Raw genomic sequence first — 27191 nt, 5'->3', positions numbered from 1 at the left:
TCCCGGCGGCCCCCGCGCCGCCATCTTGAGGCCCCTCCCCGCGGGCGGGAGCAAGATGGCGGCGGAGCGGATCTTCGACCGGGCGGTGTCGGTGCGTGTGCGGGGCTGTGGCTGCGAGGAGCGGTGAGTGCGGTCCGGCTGTGCTTCTTTGTGCTCCTCAGAGGGGCTGCGAGCCATAGGCGCTTTCCTCCTGCCTGCTCTCAGCGCCGCTGGGCAGCGCTCTGCGGTGCTGCGCTTCGGGGTTGCTGCGGGCACCCGCGCGGTGAGGGAGGGTCCTGTCTGGTGAGGCCTGAGGCAGCCGGTGAGGGCCGGGCGGTCGCCGTGGGTGCCTCGCCAAGGGAGCGAAGCCGGCGGGGCGCCGGCAGCGGAGCGAGCTCGCCGTGGCTCGGCGGAAGCGCCGCTGTGCCCGGGGCTGAGGCGACCCGAGGGCCGGGGCCGTTGGCGTCTCCCGGGCCTCGGCGCTGCCCGCGGGCGCTCCCGCCTCTCCCCCGCCGTACCCGCCGCTCCGCGGCCTCCTGAGGCGCGGCTCCTCCTCAGCGCCCCGCGGCCCAGGGAACCGCGGGTTGAGCCACCTGTGCGAGGCGGTGGTGCCTGGGAAAGCCCAGATATTCCGTATGTGAAGCGTCCCTTCAAAATAGATGAATTTCGGCACTGTGGGTCCTGTCGGGGTTAGGCAGTGTAAGAAGGCACGGAAAGACTGATGTCTGTGGTGTGCGTGGTAATATAAGTGACTTAGTACCGGATAAGAAATCACTTAAGACAAGGTAGTACTGGATAAATGATTATCAGGAGTTTGAGTAATCGTTAATAAATTTCAACAGGCTTTTACAAAAGTTCTAGTTTCTGGACAGTTTCAAAATTTCTGCCTTGCCATTTAAAGTCTGGTGGATAACAAGAAAGCAGCAAAAATCCAGCTCTGACTGAGGAGCTGCAGTGACTGAAACTCTTATATTTTAAGTGTAGTCATCGGTGGAAACTTTCTTAATGTTTCTGCCTAAATTTTTATTTTTGAGATGTCATTGATTCCTTTAATGCGGCTATGAACACATCTTATTTGGAGAATGTTTTCTTGATTTATTACTGAGTTTCATCTTTTTGTACACAGGAGATTAAATGTTCGAGTGAATATTGAACTACTGTCAATTTCTAATCCTGTTCATAAAAAGGTTTGTAAATTAATCATATTTCTGTAATTAATTAGGTATTATCTGAATTTCATTTTATGGAAGTAGAAAAAGGAAAATCAAAGTGGGATTTTAGTGTTTGCTGTTTGGCCTTAGTTTATTTTTTATACAATTTTTGAGTAGCTTAGTTGGTTTGGTATTGTGGTTTTCCATTCTTTCCCCCCATTCCCCCAGCCTTTTTTAGCCCTCTATTTTAGTTTGGCTGTTGATGGGTCTTAGCAAGTTTGCATATGTAGAGTATTTGGAGATGCTCAGGGGAACATGAGTTAGAGCTTAGCAGTACCTTTAGTTCAAGGTTCTAAATTGGGAGTAAAAAGTAATCTTTCTCAGGGAAAATCACAATGAGTTCTCACTGCTGCAGACTTTGTCATCTTTTCTTTGTTATCCCCCCAGCATGATGCTAAGATTGGTTATGCTGTTGTTGGGTAGAGATTTGTTTGTATAGGAGTACAGCAGTTTTTGGTCAGATTCTGCTGCTGGTGGCAGTGGTGGTGGTGCTTCCCTCTGAGCAGAAGCAGTTCAGTTAGAGGTGTGTGCTGAGCTGCTGCCTGTGTCAGGAGGAGCCTGGAAACTGGAAATGCAGTGGAGTCCATCAGGGAGTGAGCAGTCTAAAGGGGAACTTCCAATACCTAATCAGCTAATGGGATATCAGCCCAAGCAGGCATTTTATCCCAGCCATCAATCCACCCCAGCTGGCTTGGGTGGCGTTGATTTTAGCTGTCTGTGTGTGTAAATCCCTGAGTTTGTTTATGCATCTCCAGTTGAGAGTTTTGTTGGTGTTACTGGCGCCTGAATTACTGAAAGAAGTTTCAGTTCTGTGTATGTACAGTGCTGTGTCACATTGTATTATGTTGGGGCAGCTGACACCTTTCTGCTGTACTTTTGTACCTCTGCTCAGGAATATCCCTGCCACAGGGGTGAGCCTTGTTCCAGGGAGCAGCTGCCTGAGCCTAATGACTGAATAACCCCGTCCCTGGAATTCCAGGCTTAATGCTTATGGAGAGGGCAGGTTTTCCAGAGCGTCTGTATCAAAGCTAAGCAGCATAATCCTGCATTGCCATATGGGATTCCTGGATTCAGCTGTATCCAATCTGCAGAGCTCTGTATTCCAGAGTATAAAAGCAGCTGGTGGTTTCATAAACTTCAGAGTAGTGTGCTCTGAAAGGCTTCCAGTTATGGGAGGGATGTATTAGTAAAGCATGACAGTGGACTGCTAGTGCTACACTTATTTCGTGAGGGGAAAAAAGAGCAAATAGCTTTTTCTCTGAAAAATTATGGATACACGCTGAATTTCAAAACCTTAGCTGCTCAAAGTTTATGGTTTTGACTTGGTTTGGTTTTATGAAAGAGTTTTCCTTGTTTTCCTGCTGTAACATTTGAAGTTGTGTTAAAGGGTAATGTTTTACATGTTCTGAATCTGTTGCCACAATTCTCTTGTATTTTTGACTAAACAATGAAAGCATTCAATACTGTTTGCAATGCTGGTTTAAAATATTTATAGTATCTTAATCTTATTTAAATGTACATCTTTTCAGGACTTAGCTGTTCGATTGACTGATGATAATGATCCCTTTTTCCTTTATAACCTTGTCATATCAGAGGAAGATTTTCAAAGGTAAGTGAAATCACAGTGTTTTCTTTGTGAAATATTTCTAAATGGCAAAAAAGAAAAAGGGAACGTTTTTAGCCTAGAGTGGTCCATGTTAGAGTTCAGGTTTTGGCAGTTTTCACTTGTGGAGTTTTGTCAGTGTTTTGCCAATATTGTTCTCTGACCAGTGGGTCAAACAGCCAGGTTCAGGAGGGTGACCAGCTCGGGTTACACAGAGGAATTCTGCTGGTGTCTTCTGTTTATCCCACCTGCTTCGTACAGACTACTGTGTGTGTATGTGTGTATGAACTAGTTCAGGAAATGATTACGAGAAGAAAGTCTGTTTGCATGGACATGGTTTTACAGACCTGGGCCTGTATCTTAGGAGCTTCTTGCATAATTGTACCGATGGGTCTCATTTACTTGCTCAGAATTTGAGCAAATCATCAAATTTGGATTCCAGGCATGAACAGATGATCAGTACAGTTTTCTGCTTTCTTTGGGTATTTATTTGTTTTATTTTTGCTTTGTTTTGTTGTGGTTTTTTTGGTGTGGTTCTTTTTGTTTGTTAGGGGTTTTGGCAGGGGTGGCGGGGGGAGTGGCTTTGGTGTTGTTTTCAGAGAGGGAGGTGTGACCAGCGTGAGGATCAAAAGGCAAAAGCAAGGCAGTGTTTGCAGGAGGGATGTGCAGGAGTGTTTTGTTGCTCGGGGGCACAGCTTTGTGTGTGCACTGTGGGGTGTTGGTCTGGGTTTGCTGTGTCTGTGCAGAAGGGGGAGGCAGAGATGGGCGAGGGGGGATTGAGGGAATGGCTGAGGCTCCCTCCTTGTCACGTGCTTGTGTCCTGTGCCTTTCCCATCCCTGCTCCACGCTGTGCTCTGAGGGTGATGCCTACTCAAAGGAACAAGTTTGTTCACCACAGCAACTTCTGGTTTTTAATTAGTGCAGCCCCCTTGCAAGAGCTCCTGTGATCAGAAGTGTCCTCTGGGGATTATTATCCAAGAAGTGCTCCAGGATGCCCCTGCTCAAGCAGGGAGCTTGGACCAGCTGACCCACTGTGGTCTCTTCCAGCCTGAGCACTTCTGTGATTTTGTGATATGTGGACACACTTTTGGTTGAAAAAGACATGCTAGTAAACTTTAATGACCCGAACTGGTTCTTTATAATGTTGTAAACAAAATATGTTATAGGAAATAAATTACAGTTCTCTGTATCATTACCATTTTTTTTCCTGTCTGTTCATATAGTTTGAAATCCCAGCAAGGTCTCTTGGTGGACTTCTCTGCTTTCCCACAAAAATTTATAGATCTGCTTCAGCAATGCATTCAGGAGCAGAACAAAGATATCCCAAGGTAGGTCACAAGCGTGTGCCACGTTACTCTGTGTGTACCTGTTGAGTTCTTAAAACGCCTCTCAGTCACTCAGACTGAGAAGAGTCAGTAGAAAGGGACAATCTGACCTGCATATGTTGGTGGATGTGGCAAAACCTTAGTCTTTGGAGGAGAATTCTTTCTTGAGCAAAAACTGGACAGCCTTTTACTGCACATATAAAATATATTTTATTGGGAAATAGATTAGGATCTACAGGTAGTTTCAGGGAAAAAAAAATGCTAAACATTTGATTATCTTGGTTTTTCCCTAGGTTTTTGCTGCAGTTAGTTTCTTCAGCACCTGCTCTAGATCACACACCTGTCTCTTTAAATGTAGTGGAGACCAACCCTTTCAAACACCTTACCCATCTCTCTCTAAAATTCCTGCCGGGAACTGATGCAGAGATAAAGAAGTTTTTAGCCAACTGTTTGAAATGCCTTAAGGTAAAATGAAAGTCTATTGTAACTGCAACTAAGCCTCAATGCTGTATGTACTTAAGCATTTTTTTCATTCTGAGTCATTCAGAAGTATGTACCAAGCTGTATGCTCGGGTTTCTTTTTCCTTTTAGCCCAAATATGTAATTGCATGCAGCTACTTGGGTGCATGCTGTAAAATCTGAATTGTTTCACTGCCATCCCCCTGCAGGGAGAATGCATTTCCAGGCAGGCAGTGCCATTTGAAGCAGCAGGAGGGAGGTGTTTTCCACACAGTGCATGTGCTGTGCAGCTGCTGAGTGCCCTGGCTGCTGCACTGCCCTGCTCACAGCCTGTGCTGCTGGTGGCCAGAGCAGCTGCAGCACCTACTGGAACCTTCAGTCTGTTCTGCACTTGGCTGGAGGAGAGCACAGGCTGCTGGTAATTGTGAGGCTTGGTGGGCTTCAAAGGACTAACAGCTATAAAAAGCCAATTAAAATTGGAATGTTGATGCAGTTTGGTAGCATGCTAGGTTTGATTTTGTGAGAAACTAAAGTTGGACTGTTGTCTGTTTCAGTTTCAAAGCCTGGGATTTGTCTCTCCTGTTGTGCTGTCATGTTTCCAGACACCTAATAAGCCAATTTAATAACATAGATTGACAGTATTTCAGTTGATCTCTTGTTTAAGTAACTCCTTTGTAAGCATATCTTGTAAATAAGATACTATTTCCTGGTAGAAATTTGCTAAGAATTTAATTTGGGGTTTTTACATTGTGGGCTAATACCTTTTCTTTTGAATTTACTAATGATATCCTTTTCAGTATGACAATTAACAAGGTGCTCTTTTCACAAATACAGTGAGTATCTGGGTGCTTAGGCAGGCTGTGCTGATTGAATGGGAGCTAAATGCTACTTCTGCTTTGGGAGCTAAGGATTTGACTTGATGTCAATTTGTACATAGGAGGATAAATTGATGTTGGAAGAAAAGCTTAAGAGAACTGAAGAGGATCTTACCAGGCAACTGAGCTACACTCAACAGGTAACATAAATTTTTAACTTTTGTGTGTTGCAGCTTTTTTGATTTATGGAAAATGTCCCTTTTTGTAGGCTGGTTGCTTAGCCACTACCTAGCCAAGATAATTGACTTGAGACTGACTGAAGAGAATAGTCTGCTGTAGCTTTTCTGCAGAGTGAGTAAAGCCAGGAGCTGAAGAATTAAATTGAGCTCTTGCAGTGCTCAAGCAGAATTTTACTTTATTTTGTGCAGAGGTCTGTGTGTGCACACACAAATTGAATACTAAATATATGGCCATGTGAAGATAAATGATAAATATATTTCATATATTCCATGAGTCATTGGAAATTGTTTTATTTGGAAAGTTATGAAACTGCAGTAAATAAGTTGGAAGTCTTGGACTTTAATTACTCCATTTTGGTTTTTGCAGTCAGCATAGTAATTCTGTATTTCAAGAGAATGATTTGGGTCAGATTCTGCAATTATCAAGGTGACTTTTTGACCATAATGAAACAGAACAATTCCATTAAAACTGTTAAGAATTATTTTTTGAATGGAATATTTGTTTGCCTCATGTCTGCAGCTTCAGTTTGAGTTACTGGAATGTATTTGCTAAATTGGAATGCAGATTTACAAATAAAAAAAGGAAAAGATGCCACTGAAGAACTTAGTTTTTTTTCTCCCTGTTTTTACCCCTGACTGCTCTGTGTTACAAGGGTAGAGAGCATCAGCGGGCTGTTTTTTCACTCTTGAATAGTGGTTGGAAAAAAATGCAATTGGAAATTAAGATTATTTTATCCACAGCATTAGAACAGTGCTCTTCAGCTTCTCAGTGCCTTACTTTTCCTGGTTACAAAATTAACATATTTCAGCATCTGGTGCTGAAATTTAGACTTTTTTTTTTAATAATTCCATGTCCTTTTAGTAAGTAACAGTAAAGAGTCAGTATTGGCTGAAATGCTTATATTTTTAAACTTTATGTGCTTTGTCAAACTTAAACAGAGCTTGTCAGAGAAGAGCCGGGAACTTGACAAACTGAAAAATGAATGGACATCCTACACTACAGCTCTGAGCAACAAACACTCCCAGGAGCTGACAAGTGAGAAGGAAAGAGCTCTCCAGGTACAATGGTTGGAACGAATGAACAAGATTCTTGTGTGGGAATAGTCAGAGTCATCGAATAACTGCTTCTTTTCTTTGCTTCTCACAGGCACAAACTCAGTACCAACAGCAGCATGAACAACAGAAAAAGGAATTGGAAAATTTGCATCAGAAAAGTGTTCAGCAGTTGCAGAACAGGCTCTCAGAACTCGAGGTCATCAATAAAGACCTAACAGAGAGGAGATACAAAGGAGACTCCACCGTCAGAGAACTGAAAGCAAAGCTTTCTGGATTAGAAGATGTACGGCTTCCCAATATCCAAAATTAAACTTACTGCTGCTAGAGCATTAACAGTGCCTGCCTGGCATGTCACAGGAAATACAGCATATTAAGCTCATTTATTTCCTCTTTATTCCTTATTATGCTTACTATTTCAATATGTCTGTTTAAATTACTGTTACAGGTTTTCTTGAAGAATAAAATTCACTTCCTTCCCTACATTTAGGAATGTCAAAGAGCAAAGCAGGAGGTGCTGTCCCTGCGCCGGGAGAACACAACTCTGGATGCTGAGTGTCATGAAAAAGAGAAACTCATTAATCAGCTGCAGACACGAGTTGCTGTCTTGGAACAAGAGATCAAAGACAAAGATCAGCTTGTCACCAGAACAAAAGAAGTCTTAGATGCGACACAGGAGCAAAAGGTTTCTTCATTAATTTTTTTTAACCTTCCTAATTGTGCTTTCCATAGAATAGTTGCTGACCAGTTTTTATGAATACAGCCTGTCAGCTTTCAAATGTAGTTCAGATTCTAAATTATGGCATCAAAAGTATACTGGGTTCAAATTTAATCCTGTGGTACTAGAGTAATAGTTTATGGGATTTTGGGTAATCCAGATCCTATAAAATTTGACTGAAAAGCACTGGCTGGTTCCTTGTAAGGACAGTACTCAAAGAATTATGAACAATTAAATCTACTTGAAATCATAAACAATGTGGATCACAGCCTTATTATATTTTGTAACATTCTTTTCAAGGTGATACTGGAAGAGAGTACAGAGGAAAAACAAAGGCATATTGAAAAACTCGAGACAACAATTAAATCACTGTCAGCTGAGCTCCTTAAGGTTTGTTTGAACATGGCACTTCCCTTGTGCAACATCTCCCTTATTCTTAGGTGTTTATTTTTGTAATACATGGCTTGGGTTTTTTTTGATAGGCTAATGAAATTATCAAGAAATTACAAGGAGATTTGAAAACTCTAATGAGTAAATTAAAATTGAAGAATACAGTAACAATTCAGCAGGAAAAACTATTGGCAGAAAAAGAAGAGAAACTTCAGAAAGAGCAGAGGGAATCGCAGGAGATGGGACAATCCCTTCGCATGAAAGAGCAGGAGGTACTGCTGGGTTAACCTTGTGTGCTGGAAATGCTATTGTATGGACTTTGTGGGGTTTGACTTAGTTATAGAAATAAGATCTTAAATCTTTCCATGCAATAGAATGTACTCTTTTGCTTATTAACATATTTATTTAAATGTGTCAGCAACTTTCAGAATTTTTAATGTTAACCTGATTTGTAAAAGCCATCCATTTATATGGAAGGCAACCAAAAGGGTTTGAAGAGAACAAAGCAATGTAATGGATGAATCAGCACCCTTTAGAAGGCACATTCATGGGTAAGTTGGTGAAGGGAATAAGAACAAGGACAGAGTGAACCTTTTTCTTCCATTAAACAGGACATTCCCCTGTTTAGAGTCCTTGCACTATTTACTCATAGAAAAATAAAAGTCAGAAAGGATTCTGGCTGCCACCTTGTCAAAATCCTAGCTGAAAGTAGGGCTTCCTTTAAAAGAATTACCATGTTGCTTTTGTGACATGGTACAAAAGCAACAAACTGAGTTCAAACTTCTTTAATTTTAGAATAACTTCATAAATGCTTTTTTTGTTGTTGTTTGTAGCTAGTAGTATAACACTAGCACTATAACACTCCTGATAGTGTTACAATTATTATGGGAATTACAGGTTTGCAAGCTACAAGAGCAGCTAGAAAATACAATACAAAAACTTGAAGAAAGTAAGCAGTTGCTGAAAACCAATGAAAATGGTAGGTTTGTAAAGCTTGATTTCTCCCTCTGTAAAAATGACCCAGTGATCTCACTGGTACTGAAATTGATAGGAGCAGTTTTTGGGGTTTTTGTGAAGAGCTGCCATTATTGTCATGTGTAGAAAACAAGCCTCTGGCTGTGCAATAGCCAAGAGCTGCAGGTAGGGATTCCTTTGGGGCTTGTGCCTGGGGCTGTGGGGTGCGTGCTCTGAGGCCTGGAGGGGAGAGGGACCTTCAACGAATGGCTTTGCTTGGTACTAGGGAGGAAAAACACCCAGGGAGCTGTCACTGTGTGTGAGGAAGGCCTAGTGGCCTTCAAGCAGCTTGTAAGAGGCAGCAAATGGACTTGAGCTTTTTCTGCCTCTTTGCAGTTATCACGTGGCTGAACAGACAGCTGAGTGAAGTTCAGATGGCAAAGAAGCTGGACAGCCCTGCCAGTGCCCACGCTGGTGGGAGGGCTGCTGTTTCACCTCTCAGCATGGTAAGGCAGAGCTGTAAATAACAGGCTGGTGAGGTGGGCATCAGTTGCTAAAATGCAGGCCCTTCAAAGAGGAAAAATGAAGTGCCTTCATCTTCTGGCCTTAGAGTTTTGGGTGGGTGAGGTTTGGCTTTGTGTGTTTGTTTGTTTTTCAATAATATAAAACTCTGTTGGGTGCTTCTTGATGCCCTGGGCCTTGTAGGTGAGAATCTTCTAAGCTCTTGTTTACATAAAATACACAAGGCAATAACAGAATTAGTTTGGAAAAGATGAAGTGCAGAGCGAAGGCAAAAAAAAGAAGGCTTTTTTGTGTTGAGAGGTTAACTTACTAATTCTCTTTGTAAAGGTTAAAACCCAAAGAGTACTAATTCAGTACTCTTAACTAATGATTTTTAGAAACAGCACAGTCAGGGGCTAAGGAATGCAGCCTGCAGTCATTGTTGAATAGTGTGACTTGCTGCTTCTCACCCTGTGTTGTACTCTGCTCTGCTGTCACATTGACAACAGGAATTGATGAGCTGCTTGTTCATAAGGAGAGGACTCTGGATTTGTAGCTGGATACATTAATTGCTTTAATCAATGACAGGGTGTGTAGCCTTTTACTAGCTGAGAGTGCTCATCTCATCTAACTTTTTTAAAGTTATGTTTTCCTTAAGTGTGTGAATCTTGAAAAAATGATGTTTTCTTCCCATCAGGAAGACTCACATAAGTTTTGGCTTTGTAATGGCAGTTAGTTGTCAAATTTGGAATTTTTAATCTCTAGTTACTTGTAAAATTATGTTTCTCATTTATGGATGAGTTTCTATTTGTTTTACAGCCTGACCGACCATCCTTTCATAGCTCAGGACTCAGTCATCCCATTTCGCCTCTCTATGCCTTCCAGAACTTTCTGGAACCGATACACAGCAAAAATGGAAATTCCCAATGTCCAGTATCAAAGGCAGGCACTGTGACTTTTTTGTTTGCTTAAGAATGTATAAAATTTTATTTCAATTGTATAAAATATCAAAGCACAACATCTTGACTATTTCTCAAAGTGCTATTTACTGTATTTACTCTTAGGCTCTCTGCCTTGAGCATTATGCCTGTTTTTCATAGCTAATGCTTGTCTTCAGGCTGTTTCTCACAGGCTTTGCTGCACAGCAGAGCCAGTGAGGTGTAGAAACAGGAATCTCTGGGAATTTGGCTCTGTGAATGCCCTTGGGGGAGGGAACTCAGATCTGGAGTAACTCTTAACCTGCAGCTCTTTGTCTCTGCAGGTTCAGTTGAACTCACAGCTTTTGAAACCCACTCGGTGTTCGGATGCTCACACAGTGCCTGCAGCTGGCCATGCAGCAAACAAGGAGAAGTGAGTGTCAGCTACTGCTCTTCAGTATTTTTGTTATTTCAGTTTATAAAGCCCTTTGTCAGCTTGGTGTGTTTGGAGCTTACTAAAGGTTCTAGCCTGGTTCTGTGATCTGCCTTTCTTCATTACCATGCTCACCAGTTTTGTGTTGGTTTGTTGAAACCAAAGGAAGAGCTGTGCTTGCAGGAGTGGGCCCCAAGGAACAGCAGTTCAGTGTTGCTCCTGCTGACAGATCTAAGCCATCAGGTGCTGGGTCACTGAAAAAAATTAGTTCTAGGCTGTTCTTAAGCTACTCAGTGATGGTTTAACTTTACATGGTAAAGGTCATGAAATGCAGTAGTTGCACTTCTAGTGGAGATTTTCCTGACCAAGTCTGCAGCTGCCCTTGTTATAATGCACTGATGACAAACTGCATTTGCTTTAATTTTTACTTTGCCTTTCTATTTCTAGTGGTGATCAGCTGGGGCTGGAATCAAAGTATTTCAAGAAAAAAGATGACAGCATTCCTTTACGAGGGCTTAGTCAAAACACACTTAACTCGGGTAAGTAGGAAACAGAAGGCGTTGTTTGAAATGTACCTGAAGGGCAGTGAGAGCCATGGTTCAATGCAGTGTCCTGTGCTGTTCTGCAGAGTACCTGAGGCCCTACTTGCCAGCCAAAGCACAGCCATCGCCAAAAACTGCTGCGACACCTGCCTCAGCCTATTTTCCTGGATCATAGACAGGGTTCTTACAGTAAGAGTCCTCTTTTAACCATTGGGGGATTTTTAAATGTCCTGCAATAGTGTGTTAGTAAAGTATCAGCGTGAACTGACATCATTTTATGAGCCAGTTTTCTTTGAGGAAGGGATCTTGACCGACTTGGATGATGCTTCAGGGTGCTTAAGCCTGAGGAGAAGAAGATAAAGCCTTAAGGAGCCTTAGTGGGAACAACCCTGACAGCACCAGCCTGTGCAGAATTTTTGTAGTATATTGTTGACCCTGTAAATCCTAAAAACTCACCAAAGTTCTCTTTTTTATAAAAAACAGGTGAAATGTACATTCCCTGAGTGAGAACAATTACCTGAATTTCTATTTCTTGACTCCTTTCAGAGAATGGAGCACAGGAGAACTGTGCTATGCTGTCCATTTCAGTTCATATGGGGGGGCACGACTGCCTCACTAATCTTCCCTTACACAGTTTAGTTTTAAAAACTTGCTTAATTTTGGAACCAGCTTATTTGAATTGCATACAGACTTACAAATAATCTCATACTAAAAATGCTAAATTATTTCACTGAAGGTAAAAAAATTAAAAATTCTCAGTCTTGGTTCCCCTAACTTTTCTGTTAATCTCTCAGTATTACATTCCACAGGCCACCATGCATAAAACATTAAAAGGTGAAGTAGCTGAATAGTTAACTGTTGACAAGTATCAACATCTTAAAGTTACCTAATTTTTATAAATCATACTTTACAACTTGTAAGACTATACAGAAATTTTAGATACTCTTACATCTCTGTAGCTTGTTCTACTGTCTGGGTTCAAATGTTGGGATAACCCTTGGGACTTGGTGTCCCCTGCAGAACAAGCATGCGTGGACTTATGCCAGGCAAAGTACCCTTACAATGACCATTCCTTACTTTTGGTAAAGATACTTCATTCCTTTTACCTTAGTTAACTCAGGTGCACCCAGAGGATTGTACATTTCAGTGGTTTGTTTTGCTGTGTGAAATGTGTACATTTGTTTATAAATTAGCACCATGTTATTGTATAGTGTCTGGTTTTGTCATGTGTACATTTTAATGGAAATATTAAATGGTTTTTATCAAAAGCTCTGATTAGTAACTCTTTCAGGAGTAGTACTAACCAACATCTCCACAGTACTGGAATTCCCGGCTGAGGTAAGCACCAGAACAGCTCTGTTTTGTTTACCTTTTCCTGCAGTTTTCCGTGTGCTCATTGCTCCCCAGGCCCAGCCCCGCAGAGCTCCTCTCTCCTGCGGTCCTCAGGTGCCTGAGCCTGTGTCCATCCTGCCGTGCACAGGAGCTGCTGGCACAGGAGCTGCTGGCACAGGAGAGTGGCAGCCCCTCCAGGCCACTGCAATCCAAAGGGAGCCCTGGCCAGGCTGGCTCTGAGTCACTGACTGGTTCCTTGGATCTGTGGTGGTCCTGTTCCACTGGGTCCCCAGGACACAAGGAGCAGCTGCAGGCAGCTGTGCTGTTATTCAGCAGGGACCCTTCCACTGTGCTCAGGGCTGCTTTAGCTAATACATAAAGCTCGAGGCTGGATCACTACTCCAGATGACTTTTTCCACCTGCTGAAGTATAACACACATGCAACTACTGAACTTCACTTAAGGTTTGAAGAGACATTCACATTATTTAAAAATTCATTAAAATATTCAACTTTATTAACAGTATATTTACATTTTTTTTCCTGCTCTTGGTCAACCATGGTGAATGTTCAAAGGTAAAAAAGCATTAAGCAATAACCACAAGATGAAAACATTTTAAACCTATACAATACTTTATACACAAATTTATACAAAGGAACACTTAAATAATACAACTGGACACAAAAATATACACTTTTAGAGAAATTCACATCAGTAATTGTATAAAGCTCTCTTCTGTACTAAGGATCCTGAAAATTTAGGACTAAAACTTTAGCTCTGTAATGCAAAAGGGTTCTTGTGACAGTCCTCAAAGGCCACTATATAGCACACGACAGATTCAAGGCTATCAGCTTATAGAGTTCAGTCTGTGTATTCAAGTTTTGAGGTCCTTGATGATTACGCAAACATCAGAAATAGAGTGGTTCAATAAACGGTACAGAGGAAAGCAGAGGTTTGGAGCCAGTATTAAAATCTGTAGGCCCAAAACACCCACTTTGTATTTCAACAAGTGTTTGATACGACCGTTTCTTAAAAATAGAAAGAGTAAATGCACTTACATAAAAATAACTTTTACTGTTCAGCAAGCGTGCTCGTGTGATTTTTATATTAGTACAAACTTAAAAAAAACCTGCCATGTGACTTTTAAAAGAAATGATACCAATTCACCTCCCTACTGAAGTACATTTACATTAAGGCTTTGAATCAGCTGACCCAAGATTTTACAACATTAAAACGAATGGGTCCACATGGATGCCAGTCTGTCTCATTGAGACGTAGCATGACTAGAATTAAAGCTCACCACCGTAAGGAAACAGAAGGACACATGCTCATGCCTTGACTCTATTGTTTGTCTCTGAACTAAGAATGTAAAGTTTAGCAGTAACAGTATTTCATGGCAAGAGACAAGTATGTAACAGTTTGTTTATAAAAGCAAGTAAGTTTTTAGTTCATGGCAACATCTTTGGAGAAAGCTCCTGTTTCAATTCCTACAGATTTCATGCAGAGAGATGCTTCTTAAGATTACCTTAAGAAATTACATTTTGATGGAGTTGGAATGTGTATCCCAGACTGCTGATGAAAGAAGAGTCCAAACGGTCTTCCTGGATTTTTGTCATACATTTGTATCTTGCAGTAATGGTTCTTTAGCTTCACCAGGAGCCTGTGGGCTGTGGGGATGGCCGTGGCTGCCACAGTGTTTCTTCCAGTTGCTGGATCTTACATTTAGGTTGGTATGTTCAGGAATAAACAAGGCAACAAGTAGTGCCAACAGCACAGAGCACGCTCCAAATAAGAATGGAGGTCCAGGAATTATAGAGTTCTGAAAACAACAACAAAGTGTTAAGGAGCCTTTCAACACACCTTAACTGCCTACAATTGCTAATTACCCACTTTCAAGCATTGTTGCCTGACACAGCAGTGAATACAGCACAGGCTTTGAGAAGGAATGTGAAAGAACATTACATCCTAAGATTTAGAACAAGGGAGCACATGATTCTTATTAATGCTTGCCAGCTTCCTTTTCTAGTGCAAGTTCTTCCTGCTGAGTTTCCCCAAAAACTCAATTTAAAAAAAAAACAACTCGGCAGAAGGACAACAAAACAGAAACATTCACCACTGCTATCTGTCCATCCTTCCCTCCACGTATTTTCCTCACAAAGGTCACAGTTGTCTATGACTGTCAGCTGTAGCTATTTGAAAATTACACTCTACTGGTGCATGCAATTAAACAGATCAGCTAAGCAGCCCTCCCGTAGAAGGACTTAGGAACCTCTTTCTACACCCTCCATTTACAGTCAGCCTAAGAAAATGTACCACAGCATCAGAGAACTGGAGAACTGATGAGCCCAGGAGCCCTTCCTAACTTCTTTTGGAAGCAGTAAGTACAAAAGAAACATACCTGTTGTAAATGGTATTGTGCAACCACACTACCTCCTGACGATGATTCGGGCATGGGCAGTTCATTCAATTCAACGTGAAAGATATAGAATATAAAACCATAAAGCGCTGGTCCCAAACCATTACACAGACCTCGGATTCCTGTAATCATCCCTTGAACAACACCTGGGAAAAGTAAAATACATGTTCTTCTCTATCTGTAGTTAAACATACATAATTAACTATTTCTAATGCCTTAATTGACTTGAAACTAATGCAAGCAGGAAAGCTCTAAATGGTGTTGCACTATGGGTAGCAGTAAACAAGGGTCACAAAGAGCCTGTCATTATCATATATTTGAGTGGCAGTGCCTGCCATGCTAAGCTAGTTCAGAGGCTGGGATATGCACACTGTCTCACACAGGAGACAGAGCACTGTGTGCTACAGTGAGGAACGGTGCATTGAGTTTGCTGAATGTTTTGTAACTGTAAGGCTTTGTTGAGTTTTCCCTCTGCAGCAGAAGTACATGGTACACACACAGTGCACCTTCAAGCAGGCTGGATTTAATGTGGTGCCCTAAGCTCAGGTATCTGGGCTGCCCTGCCAAGACTCAGCCTGGCTGACGGGCACTAAGCCCAGCCCCCATTATGTCTGTCTGCACAGTATTCCTCAACTAGAATTCCAAGAAGCAGGAGCAAACCTACCCTGCTGGTCGGCATCAGCAGTTCGTGAGACCAGGGCGCTGACCGCTGGGAAAGTGATGCTGGACATGGCAGCCACGGCGCCCGCTGCCCACATCATCCTGCAAAACACAGCCTGCAGTCAGTGCTCTGGGCTGGAGCTCTGCCCTGGCAGTGCAGGGATGCTGGGCTGGCTCTCCTGCACTCGCACCCTTGGAGAAGGGCTGCAGTGCACACCAACCCTGCATCAGTCAAAGCAAAGGGAAATGTGCGTACCATGGCTCTGACCCAAAGCCGTACCAGGCCAGCTGCAGTATTTGGAACCCCAGGCCCAGCAGGATGGTGTTCTTATTTCCAATGGAGCGCATCAGTAAACTCAACACTATTGTCTAACAGAGAGGGCAAAAGTAAAATGTCAGAAAAATAACATTCTTAAAGGTTTAACACAAGTAAGCTGATGAGTTAATGAATTAAAAAAAACAACACCTGAAAACATTTTATTCTTAAAGTCAAATACATGCAGAAATATTATTTTAAAGTAGTGTTCTTCAAAAGCAGTATTTGCCTCTACCAAAAAAAAAAAAAAGGCAGCATTTAGCAAGTTACATGATTAAACCATCATCCCTTCTTTGATGCACAAAGGATTTAGTTTTCCCTTAATGAACCAAACACTTGTTGTCAAGTGTTTTCATCTAAGTTAGAGTCTTAACTAATTTCTAGAGATCTAGAAAAAAACTGACACAGAAAAGGTGAGTTACATTTATGGAAGGAACCACAGTGTTCTCCATTCTCCACAGTGCTTCCTTCTTTTCAGCTTGCCAAATCAATGACACACAGAGCAATAACTCACCTGTGCAATAATGGAAAGAATCCCAAGAACTGCTATAAATGCTGCAACACTTTCAGATGAAAATCCCATTATCTATATTAAAAAAAAGGCAATTTGATTATTAACCATAAACCATGTATCATGATGTCACAAGCCCCAGTGAGGCAACACACAATGCAGAAGACCAGTATTATTCAGTTCCTTGTGTTTTCCATTACATCAAGCAAATAAATAAAAATAAAGGGGCATAAATAAAAAACAATTAAATTGCTCCCTCAAAAAATAACACCATTTTAACATATTGAACCTCATAGTCCAAGAATAATGCAAATAATTGCAAAATACAAGAAATTGTTTTATAACTCATTCATCACTTTACTCTCTTTTTGCCTATCTAAAAGAGAAAAACTGAACAACAATGGAACTTACATCAGTTATCTGTATTTTCCATATTAGTTCAGTAATACTGAAAACTTTCTTAAGTCCTGTAAATTTACTTTTGTTCAAATTCATACCAAAACGTTACATTACCTGTCTGAGGTATAGGAAGAAGCTGGAATATTGGCCTGCCTCTGGGAGGTAGGAAAGAAAGACTGTTATGCAGATTAGCAGCACAATGGAGTCCTGGCCGACTTTCTTCAGGGACTACGGCAAGAAAAAAGAATTACTAAACATTCCACCTTTATTTCCAAAAAGCATCCCTAGCTGGGCCCTGAAAAGCCTGACAATTAATGAAGTTGTTATGCAGCACCACCAAAGAACTCTCTGTATGTTTAGCAAGATTGTCAGCAAAAGGATCACCAGTGAAGCAAGGTCAAGCTTGAAGGAATTGAAGGCTTTCTTTTGCAAGCCTGAACTATTGTAAATTCAGTCTCTTGCCTGTGTCCAAAGCTCAGTATCTACAAATAACAAAATCTTCCCAATTTAAGTAGCTTACTGCAAAGGGGTCAGCCTGTTCCCATGAAATGGGTGCTCCCCAGGACGCTGGCCTCATCTTCTCTGGCAGCGATTCCGGCACAGCAACAAGGATAAAGCAAATGTCCAGCAAGGCGATTGCTGTAGCCAGCACCACCACCAGGCTGTCGCCGTACGCTCGGCCAAGGTAGGCACCAATAGCAGGGCTGGTGACCAAACTTGCTGCAAAAGTTGCTGAAACCTGAAATAAATAACAGCTGGTAAGATTTGCAGTGCGACAAGTCAGTAGTGTTATTATGCAAATTTCCTCCTTTTCAGAAGCCTAACCATTATAATCACACAGTGATTTAAAGTAACCTTTTCCCTATGCCTATTTGGGAGCAGTTGTGCATTTTAGACAATCACAATTTTTTAAGAAAGATTTTCTTTTTCTGATAATTGGACAGCAATGTGAGGCTCACAGCACTCTTGCATGTACTGACATCATTAGGTTTAATTAACTGTAGATTCTGCTGATGCCTCTGGGAAGCAATGAGCTGTATTTAATCTTCGTATTAGTGAAATAGGCAACGTCTATTAGAAAAAAAAGCACATGTATAAAGGGTATATTAAATGTAATATGCTGGTTAATCCAACTCAGTAGTTGTCAGTTAATCAGCTGGCCTTGTGAAAGATACTAACTTAAAAACTGAAACAACTTTCTCAATATATCTCAATCCTGATGTGTACAGGCACCAAGGAACTATTTCGTTCTATATCCATTGCTTTCAGCTTTTCCTGCTGAATGGTAATGGATTCTGTAACTTAAACACAACAAATGATTTTGCTAATCCAAAATAACATGAGGCTGTCAAGGCTCCTGAGACCCAGCAGGTTGTCAGGAGATAACAGAGAAACAGAGGTGAGTTGTAACAACTTCAAGCAGACAAGTAAGTCAGCTATGTTTGTTCTGAACTGCAGCTCAGAAGAGGAGACACAGGCAGGGGTAACCCAGTATCACACAATGGCAGTTCCAGAACAAAAGGTGAGACTTGTGAAACAATGACAGAGTAGTACCAGAGAGGGCAACAATACACAAATAACTAAACCTCCTCAAATTACACTATTAAGGCTGATAACAGCCCTTAAGACAGGCATGACCGTTTTTGACAAGGCCATGTTTTGTTTCATTTAGAAGCAGAATTTTCAAGAGATAGATACTGGATGACAGGAACAATTAAACAGAAAAAACTGACTCCAAACTAAAATTAACTTGCCACAGAAGAAACAAAGCCACAGCTTTGATAAGCATTACAAACGGAAGGCCTTAGTACTGAATAGCACAGGAAAAGAGCCCAAACAATACATACCAAACCATAGGCCATGCTCCTCTCATGTTCTTGGGTTATGTCTGCTACATATGCAAAAACTACAGAAAATGTCACTGCAAAAACTCCAGACACGGAAATTACAGCGAAGTACCACCTAAGAACATGATAAAAAAAATTAGAACAACTAAACAGAAACAAACAGTCTATTCAATCCAAGTGCAGTTAAACAGTAAATCACCTTGTCCAACCTATCTTGACAATTTATTGAGATAATCTTGGATAAAGCCAATGTCACTGTGTCTTGATAGAATTGTGTAACACAGATGTGCACTAAGTACAAGCAGCACGATTTTGTAACATCTACAAAAAGCTGCTGTGATTAATGACTACTAAACTTAACTGGTCTATGACCCAAAGCAAATTAGGAACCTCAGTATTTTGAGAACTTGGTCATTGAAAGGCCTCCACATTAGCCATATCTGATGCTACAGACACTAGCACTTGGCATTGGAAACCTTAATGTACACTTAGAAAACAAGCTTCTTCTGAAGAGAGATGAGCAGCCTGTGTGATCAGAGAGGAAACAGGAAAGGCTGACGGAGGTGCCTGGGCTGCTGGCACTGGGCTGTGTCAGCGCAGGCTGTGCCACTGCTGCTCCACCCTCAGCAACAGCATGGCTCAGGAGCAAGCCCAGGGCTCTGACTCCTGCCCTACCTGGGCAGTGTTCCAGCCAGTTACCAGGTCAGCAGAGTGCACACAGCATGAAAGCTGGTCGATTTTAGAATCTGAGAAACAAAAGTGTAAAAGTGCTGCAACACTGTACCTTACAAATGGTTACCTCATGCACCCACATTAGGTAAGGTTTTGACTGCAGTGTCGCTGGCTGGCAGCTGGGTGAGAACTGTGGCCACCATCCAGACCTACACAGTTCACGGGACAGTGTTCTCCAGCTCTGGCAGATGTGCTGGATGTAGGGCTTACAGCACACAGATCAAAATCAGCAGCTACTGAAATTCTGACCAAGGCCTTTGGCCTATGGCAGCTGCTACAGGTTGACTGTATCCCCAGCTTTGCACAGAAATAATACAAAAGCCTCCACCTTCCATGAAGCACAAAAGAACATTTTATCACAATGCTACACACACAAGCATTGATTGCAACCTTGAAAAACAACAGCCAATCTGGCATGAAACAATTTACTAACCATGGGCTGATCTTCATTAGTGGTATTGGTGCACAGGTGAAAAATACTGTTAGCAGCAAGAAGGACTTTCGTCCCCACACATCAGACAGGGCACCTATGAGTGGGGCACTGAGGAACGACAGTAAGCCCTAGTGAAACAAAACATGTGAAGTCAGAACGGAGAGGTCAGACTCGGGGGAGCTGAGAGCAGCCTGGGCTCTGCTTCCATTCAAGCCAACGGCTACCCTGCAATGCACCAAAGGCACTGTGGCCTCACTGATCTTCTATCCCACGTCTGACTCCATAAAACTTGAGATCTGTCATCTCAGAGCTACACAAAATTCAAAATGCAGATGATCCAGTCATACAAGCAGTTTCATGAACTGTGCTTTATAGTCTACTGGAGCAACAAACTCCAAGTGAAAAATTATCCCCTTTCAGCACCACGTGCATCATTTGGGATTAAGGAACTACCTTTTTATTTGCTGAACCCAGACAGTAGATACAGACCAAGCAATACCTTACTAAAAGTAAAAAGAGGCACATTTGCACTTTCAGCAGTAATTTATTCCCATTTTATTCATGCTGTGAAAGCCATGTTGAAAAACCTCTTGACTGTTTCTCTCAGTTGGCAGTTATTTCTACATTCCTCCCACCATTCACTTTAAATTGTGCTTGTGATTAACTTCTGTCAACTTACCTTTACTCCTTGAATTAGACCATTCATTAGAAATGTATGTTTTGGGAAGGTTTCATGCAAAACCTGGAGAGGAAATATGAATACAGTCATTTACACAATATGAACTACAAATATTGCTCATGATACATCCAACTTTAGGATGCACAGCAGTTTTTTTTATTTTTCATAGAATACAGAGGAAAAAATAAAAGAAAAAAGGGCAAACCACAAATAATGTGACAAGTCTTTAATTTGCATGGAAGGCATTTTGAGATTTCAGTGCCTGAAATATAAATATACCATAGAGAACCTAGAAAATTATCTCTGACCAGATTGTCCAAATGCTACTGTGTCATCTGTTTGGGGACTGAGGAGAGACAGAGGAGAGATGCCACCATCCTGGAGTGGCTCTCAGTTTGGTGAGCAGAATCCAGAAATGCAGCTGTCTCAGTCTGATTTGTGTTTAGATGAGAGGGATTCCATTCAGTGATGATGTGCAGTTCATGCCCCAGACACTGCTGATGGGTAACATCAGCTTTCAGAGCAGCACCAAGACTGCTTTTAAAGTGGAGCTGGCTTGGGAGATTTTTAAGCCTTCACTCCTTTCAATTTGTCATCATGTATCACTCACAAATTAAATCCAAATTAAAAGCAACCAACTACATGAGAAAGTACCTTGATACAAACACATTGGTATGGCTGTTTCACTAATCATGGGGATGCTTTGACTGGTGTAACAGACTGGTGTAACTGTTACCACATTTCAAGTCTATTTTTGTCCTTACATTTGTAATATGCCAATATTTTATGGTATCTTGAAAGGAAAGATAATTTAATTACCACCTTACTGGTTTCAATCAGAAACTATTTACATGTGAGCTTGAGTGTTAGCAGACTTGCATGTAAACAGCTGTGCCACACCATTACACTGCTATAGTGAAATAAATGAAATTTCTGATACTATCTAAAAATATAGAACTTTTCACTTGCACAACAGAGCAGCTCAGTGATATGTAATTTTCATTTCATGCAATTTAGAAGATGCTCAGTGCCTTTGCAGTAATTGTCCCACCTCCCATACAGTGAGAAAAAGCTCCTAAGGATCACCTACCACTAAAGTGGGAGCTGTCAGGAGTCCCCAAGCAAAAAACTCCAAGAAGATCACGATAACAGCATGGTAGACACTGGGTGAACCTATTCCTTGAGGCTGAAATAGGAGAAAAGACAGGTGATTAAAACATCTGATCATCTAGTAAGACTCACGAGAAATGCACCTGAACACTAGAAACAGAACAATTAATAATGAAACAGGACTCAAAACTTGGGAATAGTTACCCAACTAACTGGTATGGAATGAGCCTCCTTTTTTTAACCCTTTGATGCTAATGTCCTGAAGTGTCCTACTCTTACTCTGCAGAATCCTTCACTGCCATCTCAAAAATATAAACCACTTACACTGCCAGTCCAGGAAACAAGGATGTTACAGGGAAAAGAGACTCTTCTTCAGACAATTAGTTAGTTTTCCTTGAGAAAAGTGCTGAAGTGTACACATGGACACAAAGCCACATGGAATCAAGTTTCCATGCAGTGCTCACACTCAGCTATCCCAAGTCTCACTACCCAGCCTATCAACAGCTCTTCTGTTACTAAAATGCACCACTGCTCCATACTAAACATAGCTCTAAACCAGGAAAGAAACTAAAATCATAAACACCAGAAGCAAATCTGAGGAACAGCACTGATCACTTCCCAAATACTGAGTGCAGGCCTATCAGTTACAGTGTGCTTCAAATGCAGGAAGAGATGCAGATAAAAGATTTGACAAAAGAAACTTGAAATTCTCAGTGATTTGGTCGAATCAGAAGCAGCTTTTGAAGAGAACAAAAAGACAATGGGTGGGAGAACCTGCTCATCTTGTAGACTCTGTAAATGCTGTCAAACAACATGCCACAATTCAACATTTGCAAATTAAGGATAGGGTTCACTAATTATTCTCATATGAAAGCAGCATGAATAACTCCTCAGAAATTTCATACGTGTTCTTTCAACTTAGAAGCGCTGCCTTAACATCTGCTGTGCTGCTTTTGTGCAAAGGTGAGTTACTAACAGAGTGGCCCTGATGTGATCAGACCTGGCGTTTACACTGAGCACACACACAGGCTAAGGACCACAGCTGCTTCCCAAGAAGGCTCACTGGGATTTTATCAGTGTGTGTAAGTAGCTGATGGAGGAGTAAATACAAGAGCCAGACTCTTCTCAGAAGTGTCAGTGACAGGACTGCAGGCACAGACTGAAATACAAGAAATTATACTTGAACCTCAGAAAAGCAACCCCTCCTGAAAAAGGCTGCTCAGTGAAGTGTGGAGTTGCCAGCCTCCAAACCCCACTAGACACAGCCCTGAGCAAACTGCTCCAGCTGACCTGTCTGGGGTAAGAGACTGGGGCAGTTGGATTGGTGATGTTGGAGGTGTCTTCCAGCCTCAAATACTACACAATTTTAAGTTGCAGTTAGGTAATACTGGAGTCATTCTTTTATTAGATTTATGCAGCCACACCTAGCTTTTCTATCTAGATTCCAATATTTCCAACATAGAAAAAAAAAATCTTACTGAACAAATGTAGGAAATAAATACAGAAAACCTCACTGCCTAATTACTCCTATTGCTAAATAAGATCATAAGATAATTTTTAATTAATCAAAAAGATAATTTTCAAAAGTAACCATAACAGTCTGTAAAAGGTGAAATACAAAGCACCTCAGCACTGTGCTATTTTTCTTTCCCAAGCCCTCTTCAGTAAATACAGACATACCATACCGATATTTCTGCTGTTTTTTCTGCCCACTCTCCCAAGGATGTAAATTAACAGTCTTTGTAGGTACAGAGAGTGGCTATAATTATCCTCTCTTCCCACAATTCCTTTCCCTTTCCACCCACAATCCTTATTTTAGCTTTGGGTTAAAAATTTATCCAGCTCTGCACAAACTGCAATATCAGTGTTAGCTGTTTGACTCAGTCTCATGAAATCAGGTTCACTGACAGCCCCCAGATTCCTGTCATGTTGCTGGCCCGTGACCCCCAGGCCTGACAGACAGTGAGGGAGGTGTCCCAACCCATCCCAGCCCTCCCAGCGTGGGGGTCAGAGCACGCCCATTCCCAGCAAGCACGAGTGACTCCATCTGTGCCTGTGCCGCCTTTGTCCCGCTCCGGGCAGCTCCCTGAGCACCGGCACAAAGCCAATCGGCAGCACGAGAGCAGTGGCTGCTCTGCACAGGGGAACTGCTGCTGCCTTTAGAGCTCAGGTGGGTCACTGCTGCCCCCTGCCATGCCACCAGCTGTCAGCAACACCCACGGAGCTTTCCAACACGCTGATGAGAACAAGCAGAAGTGACACTTAGATCACCTTGGTGCAACTTCCCTTCTTTCCTGCTGCTAGTGCTCACTTATCACAGGTACTGTTATTTGTTCTTATCTATTAAAAAAGAAGTAATTCAGTCACATTTAGATCCTCACCTCCATAGTAATTTTTAAAGGTGGTGGCAACTATCAACCAGCAGGGGTGCTTCTGAGGTGAGAGAGCAAGGGGAGGATAAGCAGTTACAGTGCAGTGTATTCAGACACATTACAAGCATTCAGTCCCCAAGGTTTCAGTGCCAGCCAGAGGCACTCAGAGCCCACAGGTGCAGTGCAGGCGCTGGGTGTCCAGCCCTGCTGTACCCCACCCACCTGCCCCCTGTGCTTTCCTCATGGGCTAACACAGTCCAGTGCAATGGCACAAGTGCAACTGAAGCAGAAGGCCCCAGACCTGGAAAGAAAAGATGCAGAGCCCTTGTGAAAACAAGCTGGAACTGAGATGTTCCAATCACAGTAACAGCAACCCTCCTCTGGCACCAGCAGCCAGAGCAGAGTGTATTTGTGCTTGGCTAAACCCACTGCACAAACAGGGCTCCAAGAATGCCTTTTCCTATGGTTAGAGAGAAGATGCCTTTAATCAAACACTTTGTACTGTCAGTCATGCCAGTGATAAAAAGTGTACATGCCAGGCAAGCCTAAGAACACATAGCTGACAACAACAGAATAACCACAAAAGCAACAAAGGTATCGTGTGTAAGACCACAGCTGCTGCTCCTCTGCTGGAAAGGAAAAATGTACCAAACAAAGTTCTCATCTCTAGTTCATTCCATGACTGCTTCAAAAATGCATCATCGTACAAAAGATGAATACATAAAAGAAGGAAAAATTAAAATTGTTGGGGGGGGGGGAAAGTGTTGAAACCGAAGTTGTGGCTGCCCCACCCCTGGAAGTGCTCAGTGGCAGGCCAGATGGGATTTTGAGCAATCTGGTCTATGGGAGGTGTCCTTGCCCATGGCAGGGGGTTGGAAATGGATGATCTTTAAAGTCTCTTCCAACCCAAACTATTTGTGAGTCTATGAAACCACATCACTGGTGTTACTGCCTCTCCTTTGGTGAAATCTGACAACACACACTTGAGTACAACACACCATTACACATTCTTTCTGTGATACAGCTACTAAAGCTGCAAATAGAAAAACACAAAAATATCACCAAGCACCAACCCAAGCTCCTGCACCACCCACTGCCTTGTCAAGGAGACCCAGCAGAAACTGCAGTGGGAAGAGAGGCTTTGCAAAAACAATGGGTGGGTTTTCCTTTTTGCTTGTTTGTGGGGTTTTCTTGGTTTTCAATCAGAAACTCTTTCTGCCTGTGCCACTGCCTCATTAACCATCTGTACATTACCCATTCTGGCTCACACAATTTGGTCTGATGTCAAACAGTTCCAAAATAAACCAATCAGGCTGGAAAGTTTGCACAAAGATGCTTGATTAATTACTGGTTTGCCAGTGGGAAACACTGAAGACACGGGGGCCATATTCAGGTACCTGTTTCCCACAATGTCACACCACACTGGGGAACGAATGAAGCAGCTGAGGACACTGAAGGCCAACTTAACATCCCAGCAAATATTAAAAAATTCCATGCACTAAGTTTCTGCTGTTGCTATAAAAACACTCTTATATCAAACTTCATAACTTAGAAATATGTATTTAAGACAAATATTTTCCCAAACATTTATTTGAAGGCAGAAAGTAACACAAGTGGAAGTTTTTGTTGCCTAACAACAATCTACATACCTTCATGTAATGTTTATGGCTCATTTTTACATGATTTCCAAAAACTAGATTAATACAGAACTCATGGGAGTTGGCACTCAGTTTTTGAAACTGGTGGCACTGAATGATGTACTAAAAGTATCACAGAATGCAGTTAATTGTAACATACTTTCTCCTCTCTTGGCAAAAAGAAGTTAAAGTTGAGCGGTTAGGGACGCTTGGAAACACAGTGTATCTTAATCAATGATACTCCCAGAGAAATTATGAAGCACCATGTCCACTGAGTGACATTTACTCTGCTTGTACTACTCGATCTAAAATATTTGCATTTAACATCTGTACAAGGTAATCTCATACATTTCTATCTTTAAAAACAGCAGAAACACATCCAGGAAAACACCAACAACCAATACCAGAATTAATTTTGCTTCCTAACACTTCAGTAATCCAGCCAGTTGGCCACTTCGATGAACAAGTATAGTGACTCTCACACCTGTCTCTTCTCCATTATTGTTCCAAAAAGACAAACTGAAGGGGCATCAGCAATTTAGTCTGTCAAGACGTCTCTTTACTTGAAATAAAGCCACTGTATTTAGAACAGGGCACATCGAAGCTACATAGTGTTACAAAGTGGAAAAAATCCAGGGGCAATGATACATTGGAAGTAATGGCACCCATCAATAAAAAAAAAAAACACAAAACAAAACTACCAGAAAACACACCCAAACCAACTCCAAGTTCCAGCAGCCAAAACACGTAACAACTTCCTTTCTTTTTCGAATTTATGTATTTACGAGGAAGCAAAACAGTGGAAGAACCACAAAGCCTTTCTCTCAGGCGCCCTTTGCGGAACTGCTCAGGCGCTGGTGTCTGCCCCCATCTCGGGCCGGTTCTGTCTGACCACGGGCACCGCGGGCACAGCGCTCCCTGCCCCGCCGGCAGCCCCGCATCCGCCCCCGCAGCCGCCGCTCACAGGAGCCGCGCTCGGCGAGGGTGGGCTCGGACATGCCCCGCTCACCTCGGCCGGCCCTAACGACCCGCCGTGCCCCGGGCCCGGCGCCTGAGGCCGCACTCGCTCCCGCGACCTAAAACGCGAGCCATACGAGGAACGAACTGCGCTCACGGGCGGGGCAAAGCAGCCCGACGCGCTCACAGGTGTTCTGGGGCAGCCGCCCCGCGGACACCGGCCCGGGCTGCCGAGCGCGGCCATCGGGGCTGCGGCGGCCGTGAGGGCACCGCGATCGACACAGGCGCGGCCGCCCGAGGGCCGCGGGCCCACCGACCCCCGCCGGACCGGGCCCTTCCCGTCCGGGGCCGGCCCCCGCACCGCCACGCAGCTCGGGACCCGCCACGCAGCTCGGGACCCGCCGCCGCCAGCTGTCCCCCGGGCCGCCCCGCGCCCCCGGCCTTACCGTCCCGCCGTCCTTAATGATGATCTTCTTGGCCAGCATGATGCTGCGGTTCACGGCGCGCTTCTTCTTCTTCCCCGCCTGGGTCATTTTACCATCGCACCCCGGGGGCGGCACCAGCGGCCCCTCCCGGCTCCCTTCGGGCCTCGGCTCCCTCCGTCCCTCCGGCGCGGCCGCCGCCACCCCTCACGCGCCCGCCGCCATCTTGC

General features: G+C 42.8%; 2 protein-coding genes across 4 annotated transcripts; one reads left to right on the top strand and one right to left on the bottom strand.

The window, feature by feature from the left end:
• Nucleotides 1-28: 28 nt before the first annotated feature.
• On the top strand, nucleotides 29-13551 carry SASS6 (SAS-6 centriolar assembly protein). Of its 3 annotated transcripts, XM_066555651.1 has the most exons (18): nucleotides 51-123; nucleotides 1106-1166; nucleotides 2720-2799; nucleotides 4017-4121; nucleotides 4412-4583; nucleotides 5515-5592; nucleotides 6571-6690; nucleotides 6779-6970; nucleotides 7175-7369; nucleotides 7703-7792; nucleotides 7885-8064; nucleotides 8690-8771; nucleotides 9143-9252; nucleotides 10067-10189; nucleotides 10509-10597; nucleotides 11045-11136; nucleotides 11226-11328; nucleotides 12521-13551. In XM_066555651.1, exons 1-17 carry the CDS (start codon nucleotides 56-58, stop codon nucleotides 11312-11314), a joined length of 1926 nt encoding a protein of 641 aa, XP_066411748.1. In that variant the 5' UTR covers nucleotides 51-55; the 3' UTR covers nucleotides 11315-11328; nucleotides 12521-13551. The 3 variants fall into 3 exon arrangements, with proteins under 3 accessions (XP_066411750.1, XP_066411748.1, XP_066411749.1); XM_066555653.1 differs by lacking the exon at nucleotides 12521-13551 and having other exon boundaries at nucleotides 29-123; nucleotides 11226-12407; XM_066555652.1 differs by lacking the exon at nucleotides 12521-13551 and having other exon boundaries at nucleotides 2786-2799; nucleotides 11226-12407.
• Nucleotides 12965-27191, bottom strand: MFSD14A (major facilitator superfamily domain containing 14A). Its single transcript, XM_066555654.1, has 12 exons — nucleotides 26986-27191; nucleotides 21554-21649; nucleotides 20464-20526; nucleotides 19785-19912; nucleotides 18620-18734; nucleotides 17293-17511; nucleotides 16887-17000; nucleotides 16377-16448; nucleotides 15803-15915; nucleotides 15551-15648; nucleotides 14869-15032; nucleotides 12965-14289 (listed from the first exon to the last, which is right to left on the bottom strand). The coding sequence occupies exons 1-12, from the start codon at nucleotides 27070-27072 to the stop codon at nucleotides 14083-14085; spliced, it is 1476 nt and encodes a 491-aa protein (XP_066411751.1). The 5' UTR covers nucleotides 27073-27191; the 3' UTR covers nucleotides 12965-14082.

The sequence above is a fragment of the Molothrus aeneus genome, chromosome 9 (assembly GCF_037042795.1).
Source record: "Molothrus aeneus isolate 106 chromosome 9, BPBGC_Maene_1.0, whole genome shotgun sequence".
Classification (NCBI taxonomy): Eukaryota; Metazoa; Chordata; class Aves; order Passeriformes; family Icteridae; genus Molothrus; species Molothrus aeneus.
This window is presented reverse-complemented; position numbering and strand designations above follow the sequence as displayed.

Excerpts from the sequence above, each read along its gene's own strand:
- SASS6 (XM_066555651.1), top strand. The coding sequence starts at position 56 with ATGGCGGCGGAGCGGATCTTCGACCGGGCGGTGTCGGTGCGTGTGCGG. Across the intron at positions 2,800-4,016 it reads TCAGAGGAAGATTTTCAAAG|TTTGAAATCCCAGCAAGGTC; the intron begins GTAAGTGAAATC and ends CTGTTCATATAG. Across the intron at positions 6,971-7,174 it reads AGCTTTCTGGATTAGAAGAT|GAATGTCAAAGAGCAAAGCA; the intron begins GTACGGCTTCCC and ends CCCTACATTTAG.
- MFSD14A (XM_066555654.1), bottom strand. The coding sequence starts at position 27,072 with ATGACCCAGGCGGGGAAGAAGAAGAAGCGCGCCGTGAACCGCAGCATC. Across the intron at positions 19,913-20,463 it reads GTCTAATTCAAGGAGTAAAG|GGCTTACTGTCGTTCCTCAG; the intron begins GTAAGTTGACAG and ends TTGTTTCACTAG. Across the intron at positions 15,033-15,550 it reads TGCTGATGCCGACCAGCAGG|GTGTTGTTCAAGGGATGATT; the intron begins GTAGGTTTGCTC and ends TACTTTTCCCAG.